The sequence below is a fragment of the Vigna radiata genome, unplaced genomic scaffold (genome assembly GCF_000741045.1).
Source record: "Vigna radiata var. radiata cultivar VC1973A unplaced genomic scaffold, Vradiata_ver6 scaffold_216, whole genome shotgun sequence".
Classification (NCBI taxonomy): domain Eukaryota; kingdom Viridiplantae; phylum Streptophyta; class Magnoliopsida; order Fabales; family Fabaceae; genus Vigna; species Vigna radiata.
The window spans coordinates 332,367-350,915 of record NW_014543436.1 but is presented as its reverse complement, the minus strand read 5'-3'; the positions used below and the strand labels follow the sequence as shown (position 1 = coordinate 350,915).

The following is an 18,549-nucleotide window of genomic DNA, read 5'->3' as shown; positions in this document are numbered from 1 at the left end:
AGTGTCCAGAACTCCACAAGTTCTCTTCCTGTAAGCCCAATAGAACAATCCAATCTTCAATAGATTGAAAACAGTCTTGATGAATATGATGAACACCAACAATATAGAATTTGATCAAACAGTAAGCACAATTCATTTCCTCCTAAAGAAATTCTTCAAAGAAAGATCTTCTCTGTCTTTTTGATGAGTTCTTGGAGCCTTTACACAAACATCACAATCTGAAATATCAAAATGAAAATGTTAGAATAGCCAAAGTCTCTGTGATTAACAGAATCACATATACTTATAGTTTTCTATCAAACAGACGCTCCTGTAGTCGATTTTGCTACTAATACATTCGATTGTCACTTGACAGTTATAACAGTTAAATCAATTAGTAGCAGTCAAATCAACCAAATTGATTACGCATTTAATACAATTGACTTTCAATTAATGCTTGACTAAAGAAACAAAATATAGTCGTTATAGATCACAAGCATTAACAGAATTTCAAAACATAACTAACTAAGTCGAATTCTCTGCGCATGCAGTCGACTCTAACACGTCAAAACTGTTTTGAAAAACTTTTCACTGCAAAATTACTCACAACACTATTTTTGAAAATTTGTGCAAAGTCACGAGTTTTAATCGACTCAGTTCATAATAAGGTCAACTTAAAACTTACAGTTTTGCCACACAATAATAGTTCAGTAAAGTGCATGTGATTTTCCTTTTCTGAAACAAATGTCATGCAATCACAAAATATGTATCAAGTATAAAATCAGTGAATATGCATACACATATGAAAATCAATACAAACATGTTCTTCAAAGTATCATACACAATAAAGAATTGAACATGTAACACATATCAATACATGTGTTATTAATAATGTGTTGTAATCATCAAAAACCAGAACACTGTGAGGTCAAGGTTTAGCTAAACTAGTGCTTCCCTTATCAACAATCTCAATATCTGCCAAGTCTAATGAGACACTTTGGAGCAACAGCAAGACACTTTGGAGGGATGCAGCGAGACACTTTGGAGGGATGCAGCGAGACACTTTGGAGCAGCAGCGAGAGAACCGGAGGCACCAACGCGTGAAGAAAGCGAGCAACAAGGATGGCGCCAGAGCAATGGAGGCTTGCACGAGGAAGAAGAAAACTTCTTGGGTGCTCGAGGAAGAAGAGCTATTGCGGGAGGAAGAAGAAGATTAAACTGTATGTTAAAATTTTTAATGTGTTGTGAAGTATAAAAAGATATATTACCTCGGTTCTTCACTTACTCGAGGAAATAAACGCCTATATGCCTGGGTTAACAAAGCAATCGATGCCTATACACCTTAGAAATAGTTAAGAATATAATGTAAAATGACATTTTTGAAATAACATTTAACTTATACACCTCAGTTTTCTATCTAACCGAAGCATAAACCCTTTTTCGCACCCGGTGGAATTGCAACCGAGGTTATATAGCTTATATGTCTCGGTTCCCTTTGAACTGAAACATATAAGTTCGACTAAACTACAAAAATGTCACCATATTCTGATAGGGTTCGATAAACCGAAGCCTATTGTGCGAATTTAAATGCAATTTTTTACTAGCGTTTGAATTTCTTAAATGAGTTGTTAGAAGTTCAATGTAGGTAGAGCTGTCAAAATGGGTAATCTGGCTCGACCCGGCCCGACCCACCACGGGTTGGTCACTTAGTGAGCCAACTCAACCCAGCTCATTTATTAGCGAGCCAGAAAAATTCGAACCTGACTCGACCCACCACGGGTTGGTGGGTAAACGGGTTGGTTCACTGGCTCACTTAATTACAATTTTTTTAAATAAAAAAAATTACAAATTTTCTATAATTCAAATCTAAACAAATTTTATTCTGAAATTTCACTTCCAACATAGATGTTTAATTAATTTTGAAAATATGGAACTTAAATAATTTTCCACCACGGGTTCAACCCACATGAGCCTGGTTTAAATGATCCGGGTTGAAATTTGACCCGTATAAAAAAATTATAATTTTTTCAAACCCAACCCGGCTCGAACCTGTGACGGGCCGGGTTGATCCGCGAGTTGTGACCCATTTTGACAGTTCTAAATATAGGAATAAGCTGTGTTTAAGTTTTTTTTTTTAATTTCTTTTTATTTTATTTTTATTATTATTATTTTTTATATGTGCACCCGAAAAAGATACTTTATATTAAAAGTATAAAATAAAAGTTTAAAATAAAATTTTTGGACAATTTTTACTACTTTAAAAAATGACTTGGAAGAGAGCATGAAAGAGGAATAAGGCAAGGTAGGAAAAACTAGACAACTGGATCGATCGTATAGGAAAAACTATTTTCCTATATGTTTTCTCATTAAATTTATTTAAAAAGATATCTCCTAGTTTGATAGTTGAATATTAATATAAAGATCATTCAAACAAAAGTTTGTTCTATATACACATATCTAAAAATAAAAAGATCCTAGCAATATGTCTTAAAATACTCTAACTATCTATTAGTGGTGGAACTTTTTTTATAGCAAATTTGTTTAATTATTTCTTATACCTATGACTTAGAGTTATATTTTAACTCAATGCTTTTTGAAAAAGTTATAAAATGAAAAATACCTTTTTGCCTATTTTATTTTACCCAAAGTAGTCATAATTTCGAAAGGTTATAATGTTCCATTAATCTTGAAATAATTTTTAGTGCATTTTTTAAAATAATATTAAAAATAGTTTGAAACTATATTATTAATTCACATATCATAAATTTGTTTAACTTTGCAATAATTATTACATGGAAAAGTGAAAATAAGTGTTAGTTTTTTATTAGTTTATTTGATGATCTCGATTCCTCCAATATTTATTAAAAACTATATTTAAACCGTTCTTAATTATTAATATATTTTATATTTTTTAACTAAGTTCATCATTTTAGATTAATTTTACCAAATACTAAATTTATATAAAAAAAATAATTTATTTTACAAACTTGCTACCTGGTTGAATTTTGATTTTTTTTTACATATTTGGGACAATATCCATATATTACAAAAATATACAAGTAAAAATAAATACTAATGATGAGATAAATAATGAGAAGTGTAAACTTTCTGAAAAATTGAAGTTTTGTCAAAACTATAAAAACTTCAATATTAATGTTATTTTATTGAAATTATCAAATATAACGACATTAATAAAAATATTAATATTAAAATAGTTATGATACATGATGTGACGTCCCAATTAGATGGAAAAACATACATAATCAAGACGTCATCCATCATAATAATAGAAAGTAGTTAAGAGTTGAATGATAGTTAACTTTAACAAAAGAGGTCTAAACTTAAAACTTAAACATAAAGAGCACCCCAAGTGGTACAATTAGAAGAGTAATTCAAAGTAACATAGAGTATAGAAAACTCCTAAGAAACTAGGTTGCAGCATTGTCGTCTCCTTCCAAGGCTATGTCCAAAGAAACCTCCTCTCCATCTGCTACCATCCAAGTGGATGATCATCGCAAAAGAAAACAAACGCAAACATGGCACAAACACGAGCAAATGCAAGGGTGAGCTAATTATATAAAAAAAAAATGCAATTATATCAACATATACCTACTGGATTCAACTCAAGCAAAGTACATACAAGCAAGGCAATATATACACAGATCCTAGCATGTTATCTTCTAGACTTGACTCATCCGGACTTTAGAATGATAGTCGAGTTATGGCGGGTCATGCACCCATGGTGGCTTGTGATACTTAGGCTCCCCCGCCTTGGGCTCCCCTGCCCTGGGCTCCCCCGCCCTGCCACACTCACGAGGTTAGTCTGTTGCGCGCTCTGGAGCATGATGGAAGCCTCCAAGACTAAGACCTCCTGCTACTCCTCACCACATGGTTCAGTCCTCTCTACGTGAGAAGAAAGGCCATTGGAGCGTCAGGAAGAGCCCCAAGACTGAGCTCCTACTTTCATTCTAAAACACTAAGAATCTCACCGAGAGATTCTACACAGATGGAACTTAGTTTACCACTTGGATCGTACTTTCATCACTTGGTAATCATACACTTTTTGCCACAATCAACATATACACAATCTCAACAATATACATTACTTACCACTCACAAATTGTAAAAATAACTACTCTCTAATTTAATCTAAGATAATCAATACCATAATCTTTTATAATTTATTTCCAATACCTAAACCCTGTATAGATATAAAACTTTGTTTCCTTCTGCTATATTATAGTAGTTATATTAAACCATACTTCTATTATAAATTTTCTATTAAACTATTTGCACAAACATTTTAATTTATATTAAACTAACATTCAGATTATAATATTATACTATTATATTATACGAAACTAATAATTATATGTAAAACTATATAATGTTAATATAATTTATATGTAATTTCTCCCCTACACCTTTTATATATATGATAGAATAATATAATTTATATGTAACTAATCGCATGCACCTTTTATATATAATACTATATAATGTTAATATACAATATAATATATTATTATATAATATAAAAGAACCTAAAGAAAATGAACAAACATAGAATATAATATATAATATAGTATAATATACTATTACCAATCTTACTTGAAACCAAAAATCCTGCAACATACGTAAGCCACACTTGTTTTCTAAATTTCCAAACACAATTACTTATACTAATATTACATAATATAACTTATATAATATTAAAAACATAATTACTTTATACTTACATTACAGTATATAACTTATATAACATTTCAAATACCTGTTTATAAAATATGAGAATATAATATAATATAAGTTATAAAAAAAAATCATAAATACTGCACTAAAATAAACTTCCTGCATTAGCTATCACAGAAATATATGTTACGTGACTTAAACTACTTAAACAACCAAATATACTGCATCATAATAAAGCAACGTAAGGATTGTTGAACCAATCCCAATACCGAAGAATCCAGATATTTTCATATTCTCTATTTAATCGCTGTTGTACTTTGGTATTGTATATATACTACATATATACTGTATTAATGTTTATAAAAAAGTTAAATTGTTACCGTACTCTGATTACCTCTAAAATATAACTTAAATATTGAAATCTATTACTTGCAATTGCATGAACCTTTCACTAAGCACCAATTTTCACAATAATCCATAATGATCCTAATTATATACTACATTATATATTTGTCTAATCATTCACAATAAACTTTACACGCCACACATACATATAAAATTTTTATTTAAGCGCAACAACATAATATACAGGCCCAACAATATATATATATATATTTCAAAACTTAATATACCATCATATCACAAATAAATTAATTTATATAATCAGCTCCCCTTACCTTTTTGGTAGTTATAAGTACAATGCTTTAGAAGGAGCCTCCAAACAGTACCCCTCGTGCAGTGACAAGTCCTACAGCCACCCAAATGGGTGTAGAGTATAGCTCTTAGAGCTTGATTGGGCAAGAAACACAATGGAAAATTTACTAATTACATGCAACCAGTAAAATTGCATGCCCTAGTTGCAAGGACAGTGGAAGAAAAAAAGGGGGAAAATGACTTACCAGTCGGAAAAGAGAAAACGACCGGTAGAATTGGAGCTCTGTACGCGGTGAACGCTTGTGCACCTTCAAACCCAAAATTGAATGGTTCAAGTGAATGGGAAATTTAGAGAGAAGGTAGAGAGAATTTTGGGCAAAAATAGTTTTAGAGAGAGAGAGAGTGGGAAGCTAACAAATGAATCCTGATTTCTAAAAATACTCTCTAAAGTCAGGTTGTCCCTAGTCTTATGGACCTGACTGTCTCACATAAGGCCCAATGACTTTAAAATAATTTTCAGGCCTTTACACATGATAATTTATTTTTTTTTCACATAAAAAAGTCACAATATTAATATTATATATTAAAGTCATTAGAAATATTAAAATTATTATGATTTTTGTCTATTTTAAATTTTCAAATATTTATAAATAAGTTGTGTGAAGTTTTTACAAGTTTATTGGTTCACATAATTTACTCTATGATCAATAATCTTTCTTTAATTTATTTATTTTTGTAATATTTAAATAAGTTTGTCCCCCTAAATTTTTAGTTTGTCATCTCGTTATTTTTTTTTTTCTATAAGAAGATTGAACAGGTGGGGCAACTATTATTGCTATTTTCAATAACTATTTTAAAAAGTTATATTATTAATCATTTATTATTAGATAAGGATGCAATGTTATTTGCTTCATATTTTATACAATGTTGTAGTTAAAGTTTATTTTGTAATTAATATTTAATAGCCAATAAAGATTTAAAGATTTGAAGGAGTCCAAATTGATGATCTATATCCAACTTATTGCTATACATTTCTCCACTCTCAATTACCTAAAGAAATTTATTATGTTTCATAATACATGCAGTCACATATATTATCAGAAAATGATATTTTAACACTAATTTTTTGACATTAATTTGACACTGCATACGTATTAAAATGTAGTTGAACGATTTCAAATTAAAAAAAATATTGGTTTTTCCCTTCCAAATATATCCTTACCTCAGATTTTTTTAATTTAAAATCATCCAACCACATTTTGACACGTGGATAGTGTTAAAATAATATCAAAAATTGGTGTTAAAATATCATTTTCCATCATCAATATACACATTTTTTGAATTTCAAGTATGATTAGAGTAAAAAGGCTACAGAGGATACCATAGTGGTCCACATCAAACCTACTTGTAGTGTATATAATCGAGTTGAAATAAAATTAAATGTACTATAAAATTTGATTTTGTTGTCAAAAGTTATCATAAAATTTTATACAAGAGTGTTAAAAGAAGAATTATGTTTATATTTGTTTGATTTATAATTTGATTTGATTTATTGAGAAAATGAAATAAGGCATGTCTGTTATAATAATGTTGTAAAAGCATCATTAATTTTGTTTCGTTATAAATTGCATTGATGTGTTGTCAGTGGTGTGCATTGGTGGTCAAAATAGTTCCCATTAGTGGTTGGTATGGCGGTGGAGCTTTGCCCGCATGTGGGAATGCTTCGCATGCCATTTCCTACCGCTCCCTCTTCTGTAACGGTCATATTCTTTTAGCCGTTGAGCTCCTTTTTAAATTATTATATCTCAAATAAAACCCTTTTTTGTTACTTCTATTCATTGGTCACTTTTGAAACTACATAGTATACAAATTTTCTTATCATCCAAACTAAACTACACTAATTAACTAAATCATAATGAAAATTATTAAAAAGAGAGGATTGATAATAAAAAGAGACTTTTGTTCTGTAGGGTCCAAAAGCAACACCAACCTCTTCCCACAATTTCATCTGACGGTTCAAATCGCATCACACAATTGCAATCAAACAGTCTTATAAATACCTTCTTTTCTCCCTTTTACCAAAGTTCCCAGCACACACAGACATTAAGGTAGAGTTGAAGAAGGTAAGTTCAGAAAAAGAAAAAAATAAGGAAGAATGGGTTATGTGTCTGTGAAAGCCGTTTTAGTTTCCACCGGGGTTTTATCAATGGCAATGGGTTTGAAACTCACACTCCCTTTGCTCTCGCATTTCTTTCTCACCCAAGCTCCACACGTCTGGACCTTCTTTCTCACCTGCTTCACTCCTCCCTACCTCTACATCCTCCTCAACTTCATCATCCTCACCATTCTCGCCTCTTCTAAACTCAATAACCACCTCCACCACCACTCCCCGCCGGAAACCGCCCTCCTCCTCCCCTCCGACCCGCCTATTTACGACCGTCCTCTCCTCGCCGTCCAGATACCCGCTCCTGACGCCCTCCACCTATCCCCCGCCGCACAAACTGACTACACCGTATCTTCTGACCAATACCTTTACCAGACGAAACCGACGCTGAATAACGATGCGCTCAGCGAAGGCAACGCTTCTGCCGGTTGTATTCACGACGAGAACACGCCGGTGAAAGCGACGGTTCATGACGACGATGCCGCTGCCGTTCTCTCCCCGAGCCTGCTGAGAAAAGATTCATCGGACTTTTCCTTCGCAGATGAGAACGAGAAACCGCCTGTTTCTGCCAGATTCAGCCACCGGAAAACGGTTAGAGCCAGTCCAGAAGGTATCGTAACTGCAAAGTGTTACTGTTTATCTCATTTTTTATGTATTTATTGAAATTGAAAAATAATGAGAAAAGGAAGGGTGAAATGAAGTGGTTTTAAAAGACTTTGAACAAAGTATGAAAGTTCGTTAGATAGATGCTCGTAATCGCATAATTAAGGTATATATTGGAGAACTATTACCGTAGTGAGATGAAAATTCAATTCTAATTTGGAAATAGTTTGTATAGCTTGTTTGTTACAACAAGCTTAAGATTAGAATTGAAATACTGTTGTATGATGACGTGTCTGAATTGGTTTTGGTTATGGTGTGGTGGTTCAGGGGGGAAGGTTGTGGCGTTGGGAGTAGCGAAGGCGAAGAAGCAGGAGACGTTGGAGAGCACGTGGAGGACGATAACGGAGGGGCGAGCGATGCCGTTAACTAGGCATTTGAAGAAGGCGGAGACGTGGGAGACGCAGGGGACGCCGTTGAGGGATTTGAACGGTGGACCTGTGATGAAGAAATCAGAGACGTTTGCCGGGAGGGAGAAGAACGCGTCGACGAGGCTGAGGAAGGAGCCATCGCTGAGTCAGGACGAATTGAACCGGCGAGTGGAAGCGTTCATCAACAAGTTCAACGCGGAGATGAGGTTGCAGAGGCAGGAGTCGCTGAGGCAGTACAGGGAGATGATGAATCGAGAAGCTCACTGACACACAACACCACATTTTGCTTTTCTTCATTAACTACTCCAATGATCCAATTTGGGGGAAAACGAAGAAAACATTACCTCGGAGCTTTTCTTTTCAAACCAGAAACGATGATTGAGTTCGATGAGTATAAAGCAGGGTGTGTTGCCTTGGTTTAGTGTGAATCATGGAAAATGTTTTGAGGATATTTTTCAATTTCCATGAATGGGATTATTATTTTTTTGGTTCTTTATTATGTTAACAGTAAGGTTTCATCTTCTGCTTTTACTTGTGAGGCCATAATATAACAACCCAAAGGTTTTTAATTATTTTTAGCCGAACTGAAAGGTTTAATAAATGTTTTGTTTAACTATTTTCGTGTTATTTTATTTTCTGTTTAGTGTATTAAAACTCTATTATGCTTTAATGCTGTAAAAATATCTCATTCATTTTTAAGATTAAAATATTTAAGAAGAAAAAACTACTAGTATAACAACTAAAATGTAGTACTTTCGGTATAAAAAATTGAAACCAGAAAAGAACTATCAAAAGGTATTAGCCATCCATTTTCAGAATTTGCAGAGGATAATTATTTTAATTGAAATGGATGGATAATTATTTGGAAAAACTTCTTTTAAAATTATTTCTTTGACAAGTTTTTAACCACGTGTATGTACGTGATATTTTATTATTGATTTATTTCAAATATTTTTTTTAAATAGAAATTATGCTAATTTTGCAATTTAAAAATATAATCAAATATCTCTTAATGTAAAAAACTGAAAATAGTTCTTACATGAAATTTTGAATTATTTTAATATTCGTTTTTTCAATCATTTTAATATTTATTTCTGAAAAGTAATGGTTTAAATATTACGTTAAAATTTCATCAGCGTTGAAATTACGCTTCACTTAGACTATGAACTAGACACATGCATACTGCCACGTATTTAATTTTATTTTTATGAATTGAAATTAACTTTTTTTTTTTTATAAAATCCAGCTTTTTTATATAATATTCAACACTACTTTTTAACAACATTACATTTGAAGGATTAAATTATTATTTTTGAAAAAAAATCAAAATACTTTAAGATTTCACGTAACAGTTCAATACAAAACCATATTTAGCCCAAAATATAATTAAATTTTTGCTTTCAAACCATTGTTTGACTCCGAGCAATGAAACGCAGGTTTAGAAAGTTGTGTTGATGAGTAAAGAACAAACACATATTTACTAGTTTTTATTAAACTTGAAAAACCAAAGTTTATATGTAATTTACGCGATGAATGTATGGACAATAAAAAAATTCATTTAATTGTGTTTTGAAAAAGTGTTATTAATGAATACAACTAATTCTCATTATTAATTCCTTTCAAGATTATCTTTTAATTAATAAGATAAGAAAAAAAAATAATTATATAATATCTTACAAAAATAATCCTACCATTCTTTTTTAAACGTATCTTATACTTAAAAACCGAAGATAAGGCCATGTATATGTTATTGCATACATAATACCGGTTAAATTATCGTTATTTATATACTTAATTTTGATATTAAAATCATATGACTTAGAAACTAGTTTAGATTCATGTTTTTTGTTTAAGTATAAAAATAAGAGAGTTGAAAGTGAACTATTGGTTTTATACTTAGTTTTCCTTGTTTTGAAAGGAATTAAGATGATTTGAAAGTAGCACTGAGTTGGACTCAGGAAAAGCTGGAAAAGTGGCACAAAGAAGAGTCGCAAATGGCGACCGGGAGCCCTATTGGGGCGTTGAGGGCCAGGTTCTTCTGTTTCACGCCTGAGCGCTACCATTGAGTGCTAGAGTCTTTTGTTTCACGCTTGGGCGCCCTAAGTGAGGCGCTGAGCGCCGGCGGCGTGAGTCTGGACCTATTTTTTGTGTTTTCTTCGAGCTATTTAATGATTTGGATGACTTAGATACGTATCTTTTTGACAGAAAGAGGCGCAAAAACACTCTTTCTCATCCCTTGGAGGCGGAATGGGATGCGAAAGCTCCGATCTTCAACTTTTAGGGTTTTATCTTTCATTCTTTTCATATTTTCATCTAGTTTTACCATATCTATGGTGAACTAAACTTCCTTTGTTGTTGGGGAAAAGATGTAATCCTTTGAAACTCTCATGTATTGCTTGCTTCGTTTAATTCATTATTTAGCATGATTATTGATTTTGTCTTTATGGATACATACGGGGAAATCTAGAACTGGGAAATTCTTCCGAAAGCAATATTACCTAGACATAGGGATAGGAGGGTCGGTTGTCTTTAAGCTTCTGTGCGAATGTAATGCATAATTAGTTGTTGGGGATACAAGACATTGTGAATTAGTAATTAAGAGTAGGCTTTCTTCTCTAAGACATCGGGGGTTTAAGGTAAATTAGAAAGTGACATTAACATTAACGAAGAAGATGAATTCATAAATACATGAGAGTGGATAGGATACTTCGGAAACCCCAACAACATACTCATTCATATTTTTCAAATCAATTACATGTGTATCTTTTCTCTCATTTGATCAATATTTGTATTCATATTTATTTTTTACATTATAAACCTAATGACTTCGTTTATAAGTCTTAATTAATCAAGAAACCACATAAATATCTAGGCCGTGAGTCTTTAAGGAAATGATACTTGGATTTACCTTTTATATTACTTAATACGATTCGGTACACTTACCAGAATCTTAACAATATATAAAATAAAACACATTGAAAACTAGTTTTATACTAATAACATAATTTATAAAAGAAAAATATCAATTTTTCTCTTTAGACATAATCTTTTAATTAATAAAACACACGCCTAGAATAAAACATAAATAAGGTGTAAAGAGTTATAAGTCATAACAAAAAACAACATAACCTTCCATCAAATTGTTATAACCTATGTTATCTTCAATTATATATTTTTTTATCCATTCACAGTAAAAACAATTTTTACGTTAATGAAAACAACGTTTATATTGAAAAAACGAAAAGAACTTAAAAAAAAAAAAAAATCAAATATTAGACTTATCCTTAATAACTTAAATAGTAGTTGTTAATTTTATTATTGAGAAAGTCGAATTTATAATCTCTCTCTTTCTTTTTTCAAGCATTTCAAACCAATCTTATAGATTGTCAAGGTTAGTGTAAAATTTGAATCTACAACCTTACCTATCAAATAAGAGAACGCTCTAAAAATATAAAATAAAAGCCTAAATCATTCAAAAAAAAAAAACTTAATCAAATTACTTTATAAATAAATGAAGAATTATATAAATGGTACTAAACAATGTACAACATCGAATATTTTGGGCTTTTCACATCGAATTCGAGGTCGACGTCATATCGGAAGACGTTAAATTGACATCGAATTTAAAAATTCGACGTTAAACGTCGAATTTTGTCAATATATACAACGTTAATCAATTTTTTTGTTTTTTTAATTAATTGTGATTCTTTTTACAATTCTACGAGACTTGAAAAACAGAAAAATAACAAATTTCAATTTTTGGTATTTTATAAAGCATGAACTATGAACATGTAGTGTAATATCAACAACAAACAACAATAACCAACAACAAACAAGTTCAATCAAACTACAACAACCACAAACAAGTTCAACTAAATAACAACAACAAACAAGTTTAACAAAAAAAATAAATTCAACAAATAATTTCTTCAAAACGAAAATGAAAACTAACCTATGAATTCGTAGGAATAAAGTGTCGTCACCAGTGAGAGAGAAAGCAAAATGTGCCTATGAAGGACAAGAACACGAAAATAATCGGTCAAAACAAACGAAAATCATACATAAAGTAGTTAATTAACATGCATTTGTATCAAATGAAAGAAAGATTACACGTGTCAAACTTCGTTCGAGAAAAGTTTGAGAAGAGATATTGGAATTATTTTATTCTCTGTTCATATCTGTGCATTTATGTTCATATATTTTTATACTTATATTCCTTTTTTATATTGCTCTGAACAATTATATATATCAATTGTACTCTCTCCTTATCATTGAAATAAGATACACAATTTTCATCCTTTCTTTTCTTATAACATGGTATCAGAAGAAAATTAATTCTTGATCACGTTCTTCCACAACCAATTCTCTTACTACCAAAATCTTCATCTTCTACCTCTTATTTTTGGCATTCCTACAATTTCTTCTCCTTCAATGGCTTCTGCAGTTGTTTCTTCTTCTAATAATTCTTAGGCGCAGTCACATTCCTCAACTTTGAGACTTTCTCAAGAGCAAATTCAAGGTCTATTGGCACTTCTTCCTCAATCTAATCCCACAGTCACACATTCTACTGGTCTAGTGAGTTCTCATAATGTTTCCACTTCTTCTCAGGATCAAGGTAATATCTCTTCCCAATGGATTCTAGACACAGGTGCTACTGATCATATATCCAGTTCTTTGTCTCATTTTATTTCTTATCATAGAATCTCACCAATTGGAATTTCTCTACGCAACAAGAATTCTTCATTTGCTCATTTTTCTGGCATAATTTCTCTTGGCCCACACCTTACCTTACATAATGTCTTGTTTGTTCCTAATTTTTCAGTCAATCTTATTTCGGTCACAAAGTTAATTCAATCTCTATCTTGTAAAATTATCATTTCTGAATTTTCATGTGAAATACGGGACAAGCCAACCCTATAGATGATTGGGAAAGCTGAAGAAAGAGATGGCGTGTATGTCATGATAGTTCCTGCATCCACACCCCTTGCTTCACCAACTGCTATTTCTCTTGAGAATTCTATTGCTTGTTCTACAATAAGACCTGACTCTACAAATATTTGGCACTCTAGACTAGGGCATCCTTCTTCTTGTTATACCAAATTACGCACAATGTATGCCATTTTACCTGATACAAAATCCACTCCTTGTGATACTTGTCACTATTCTAAGCAAAGAAAATTGCCTTTTCAATTAAGTACTATTGTTTCAAAAGCTCCTTTTGATTTAATTCATGTTGATATTTGGGGGCCATATTATACTTCTCCTGTTGATGGTTTCAAATATTTCTTAACTGTAGTGGACGATATGTCTAGATTCACATGGATTAAATTGATGGCAAGTAAGTCTGATACAAGATCACAACTTATTGGCTTTGTTTCTTATATCAAAACTCAATTTGGCATTGATGTAAAAGCTGTTAGATCAGATAATGGTAATGAGTTTGCAACGACAAATTTTTATAGACAGAAAGGGATACAACATCAATTATCTTGTGTTGAAACACCTCAACAAAATGGAGTTGTTGAGAGAAAACATCAACACATTCTCAATGTTGCTAGATCTTTAATGTTTCAATAACATTTGCCAATAATTTTCTAGTCTTTTGTTGTTCGTTATGCTGTGCAACTCATTTATATTTTACCTTCCACAATTTTGGCATATTTTTCTCCATCTCAACTGTTACACAATGTTAAACCTGACATTACTTACTTGCGAGCTTTTGACTCACTTTGCTATGCTTTAACTCTTCAAGCACATAGAACAAAATTTTAGCCTTGTGCAAGAAAATGTGTTTTACTTGGTTTTAAAACAGGAGTGAAAGGTTACCTTTTGTTAGATTTCAACTCAAGGGAAATTTTTCTATCAAGGAATGTAGTATTTTATGAAAACATATTTCCTTTTCTTACTAGTGACAAGCACTCACCTATCGATACACAAAATTTAAATTCATTGGATTTGGTCACCAAAATCATTTCCTCTTCATCACCTCTTTTCTCATAAGCTACTGATCAACCCTCTTTACCACCTACATCTCTGATGAAGGTTGAAAAACAGTTATTTTCATATGTTAATTGGGACCAAATTACATCCTTTACTACTCGGAATGAGCCTAGAATCAAGCAAAACTCAATAAATGAGTCTGAAGAGAGTCAAAAGATGTTTTTAGCGATTTTATGCTTGTTTTGCATTGTTTTGTAGCTAATTTGAGAAAAGTAAAGAATGGAGTTGAAGACATAGGTCGTTGACTCAAGAAAAGAGCAGAAAAATGAAGATTTGAAGAGTCGACGCACCGCCCGGCGACACACTTAAACCGTCGGGCGGTCCAGGACGAGGAGAAGGCATGGCGATTGAAGCTGGGCGGACTTGAGGGAACCGCCCGGCGGTGGCGATTGCCGCCAGGCGGTTTGGAGGACTTTGGGAAACCGTCGGGCGACACACTTAAACCGCCCGGCGGTGGCTCGCTGGACTTGGGCCTGTTTTCTGATGCGCTACTCACCTAGATACCCCTATTGCGAGTTCAGAATTATTCTTTTGACAGGGGAGAATAGCCAGACCTAATTTTGCTCTCTGGAGAGGATCTCTTGGATGCTTAGGCTCCTTTTCATCTTTTCTAGGGTTTGCTTTTCCATTCTTCTACCATTTTTCATTTAGTTTCACCATGTCTATGGTGAACTAAACCCTATTGTTGTTGGGGGAAACAATGNAATCTTTTGAGTCTCTCTTTTATTGAAACTCTTGATTATTTATATGGTCTCCATATGTTTTGATTGATTATTGTTGGGTTATCATCTGTGCTTAAGGCCTTTATCGTTTAACTCATTCGGTATATTGATGTTTGTCTTTATTGATATGGGGACGTACAATAATGACGTGAACTGGTGAGTAATCTCTTGATTTTGCAATACCACCTAGGGATAGGGGTAGGACCATCAATTGCGCTAACTTATGTTTATAATGCGGTATTAATTACTAGGGGAGGCTAGGGATAGCAAGACAGTAGTTAATATTAGGCCCTTTTCGCCGAGGGATCGGGTTAAGGGGAGGCTAAGAAAGTCGCATAACAATTGAATCAATCAAACTAATATTCAAGCGTAGTATGTAAGAGAGAGCGAAATAGATGAAATTGTAAACCCCCAACAACATCCATTCATCCATTGTTTTCGTTTGTCAATTGAATCAACTCTATTTTTTTGCATGTTAATATTTTTGTTCTCAAATCCTATTTATTAATTTTTATTTTTCAAGTCTTATTATTTTAATTCACGCGAACGAGAAAGCCATACGAGTCTCTTGGGAAAACGATACTTGGTCTTACCATTTATATTACTTGTACAATTTGGTACACTTACCAATTTGTCAACAAGTTTTTGGCGCCGTTGCTGGGGACTCGAGGTTTATTTGTCTAGTAGTGTGAATTAATTGAATTTGACTTGATTGTAATTATTTTTGTTATATTTTTATTTTATTGCTTTTTGTTTTATTTTTTATAAAAGTGCTTTTAGGGTGTGTTTCTTGTGTATGAAGGAAACAATACATACTAGAAGCAGGAAAAACCAACAATCTCTGCTAGAAGGTCTACCATACAAGAGGAGGAAGAGACGTCCTTTACGTGAAAAATCTCTTTCTCCAGAAGTTGCTTCGCATTCTTCACCTGAGACTTTTGAACCAGATCTTGAGGAGATGGCCAATCAACCTCCTCCTAGACACACCTTGGGGGACGCAGCTAATACAGTTGGTCCCTTAAATTTTAACAGCATTGCAGTTCTGGCAAACAATACAACCAGCATGGTGATGAGTCTGGCACTCATTCAGTTAGTCCAGAACAACCAATTCCATGGGTTGTCAAATGAAAATCCTTACAAACATTTGACAATCTTTGGTGAAATTTGCAACATAGTGAAGATAACTGGAGTGGCGGACGACAAAGTCAAACTTAGTTTGTTTCCTTTCTCTGTTGGAGGAAACGCAAAAGACTGGTTGAATTCTTTCCCGGAGGGAACATTTAGGACGTGGGAAGCGGTGGTTCAACAATTCATTACTAAATTCTTCCCACCTCCAAAGATCAATCAAGGCAAGTTGGATATCTCTTCATTCAAACAAGGGATGGAGGAATCACTGGGGCAAGCATGGGATAGATTCAAAGGATTATTGAGAGCGACCCCAGTTCATGGGTTTGATAAAGCTTCATACTTGCTTGCATTCCTTGGAGGTTTGCGCGCTCAGACCAAAATGATGATAGATGCCTCGGCTGGAGGCAACATTAACAGAAAAACAGAAGATGAGGCGTACAACTTAATTGAAGAGATGGCTCTAAATGAAGTGGCGCAGAGTGAGAGGAACACACAAAAAGGAGGACTCCTACATCTTCCCACTGAAGATGCAGCAACAGCACATAATCACCTCCTCAGCCAGAAATTGGACAAGTTGCTAAAGGTCATCTCTGAACTTCCTCGGGGGCTCAGAAATGTTTCCCAGGCACAACAACTTTGCGATTTATGTGGTGGTGACCATATTAATGGTCAATGTGCGTTTACAAAAGAGATGCATTAGGACGTGAATTATATGGGGGCCCAATTTCAGTACAAACAACGAAATTTCAACCAAGGTAACTCTAACCAAGGTTGAAAAATCATCCAAGTATTGGGCAAAGCCAAAATTCTTCTTCTGGACAAGGAGGAAACTTTTGGCAACAACAACCATTACCTCTGTGGCAGCAAGTGAGTAATTTGACTGAGTCTGTCAGGGCCTTGAGTAATCGATTTGATGACTTCTACAAAAGATATGAGCAGCAAGTGAATAACAATTAGGCCAACTTTAAATCACTGGAGTCACAAATTGGGCAGCTGGCAACAAGGATAGAAATTACAGAGAAAAACCAGTTTAGGGCTAGCACTGAGGCTAACCCTAAGAGGGAATGCAAGATTATTACAAGCCAGAGTGGTTGGGACGCAGACAGTCAGGATGGTTGGGAGGAAGATATTGAACCATTCCATGTTGTGAACAGTGAAGAAGAGGAGACGTTAATGGGTGAATTCTTTGAACCCATGAGCAGTGAAGATGAAGAAGAGGAGAATTACAAGGAAAAAGAAGTTGGTGAAGTGACTGTGTTACCTTTAGAAAATAAGCAGATTCCTCCCCATTCAGAAAGAATCAAAATTAACAAGGAGGATGAAATGGAGCTTACTGATGAAGAAGAGGATCTTGTTGTTCACCCACAAAAGAGTAATTGTCCTCCTAAAGCTAAAGATCCGGGGTGTTTAACATTGTTATGTTCCCTGAATGATTGGGAGGGGGAAGCTATGATAGATTTTGGATCCAGCATTAATTCAATACCCACGAAACTTTTGAAGGAAATCGGTGGACTTGTGTTGAAACCCTCTGACTTGACTATAACAATGGCAGACGATTCTAAAAAAAGGCCAGTGGGAATGGTGGAAGATGTTGTTGTGCGAGTAGATTGTCTTGAGTTTTTAGCATATTTCATTGTCATGGATGTTAAAACAGAGGATGAGCATCCTGTGATTTTGGGGCGACCCTTCATGGCAACATCAAAGATGTTTATTGATGTTCATGATGGAAGAATAATGATGAGAGATTTGAATTATCTATTTCTCTATACTGGCCGTGAAGGGGATGAGATTAAGACAGTAAAAAGAAAAACATTTGAGAAGCCAGAGGTAAATGAAGAACAAGAAGAGAGCATAACAGGTAATGATTATTTTGACAACTGTTGTGTTTTGCAGGTGCCTGAGAATAAAGGGAGAAGAACCATTCACCCAAAAGCAAAAGAGGATCCACTCCTACCAAGGAGTAAAGTGAGATTTAAGAAGAAGGGATGGATAGTAAAGGAGTTGAAGGAAAGGAATGGTGGAGATTCAAAGACCATATTCAAAAGTGATCAAGAAGGTGGACCGAAGAAAAGTGAGCCGGTGGGATGATGAAGATCCCAACGTGAAGAAGAAGAGCTGAATTTGTTGNAAATCAAATTTTGTATTTTTATGAACAATTTTCTTTTTCGGTCTTTTGTTT

General features: G+C 33.6%; 1 protein-coding gene across 1 annotated transcript; it reads left to right on the top strand.

Annotated features, from left to right (window-relative positions):
- The first annotated feature begins 7,361 nt into the window (after window positions 1–7,361).
- LOC106754460 lies at window positions 7,362–9,043 on the top strand. The gene is made up of 2 exons (XM_014636473.2): window positions 7,362–8,099; window positions 8,420–9,043. The coding sequence occupies exons 1-2, from the start codon at window positions 7,481–7,483 to the stop codon at window positions 8,785–8,787; spliced, it is 987 nt and encodes a 328-aa protein (XP_014491959.1). The 5' UTR covers window positions 7,362–7,480; the 3' UTR covers window positions 8,788–9,043.
- The last annotated feature ends 9,506 nt before the right edge of the window (window positions 9,044–18,549 follow it).

Coding starts and splice junctions, on each gene's coding strand:
- LOC106754460 (XM_014636473.2), top strand. CDS start 7,481: ATGGGTTATGTGTCTGTGAAAGCCGTTTTAGTTTCCACCGGGGTTTTA. Junction 8,100..8,419: donor GGTTAGAGCCAGTCCAGAAG/GTATCGTAACTG, acceptor GTGGTGGTTCAG/GGGGGAAGGTTGTGGCGTTG.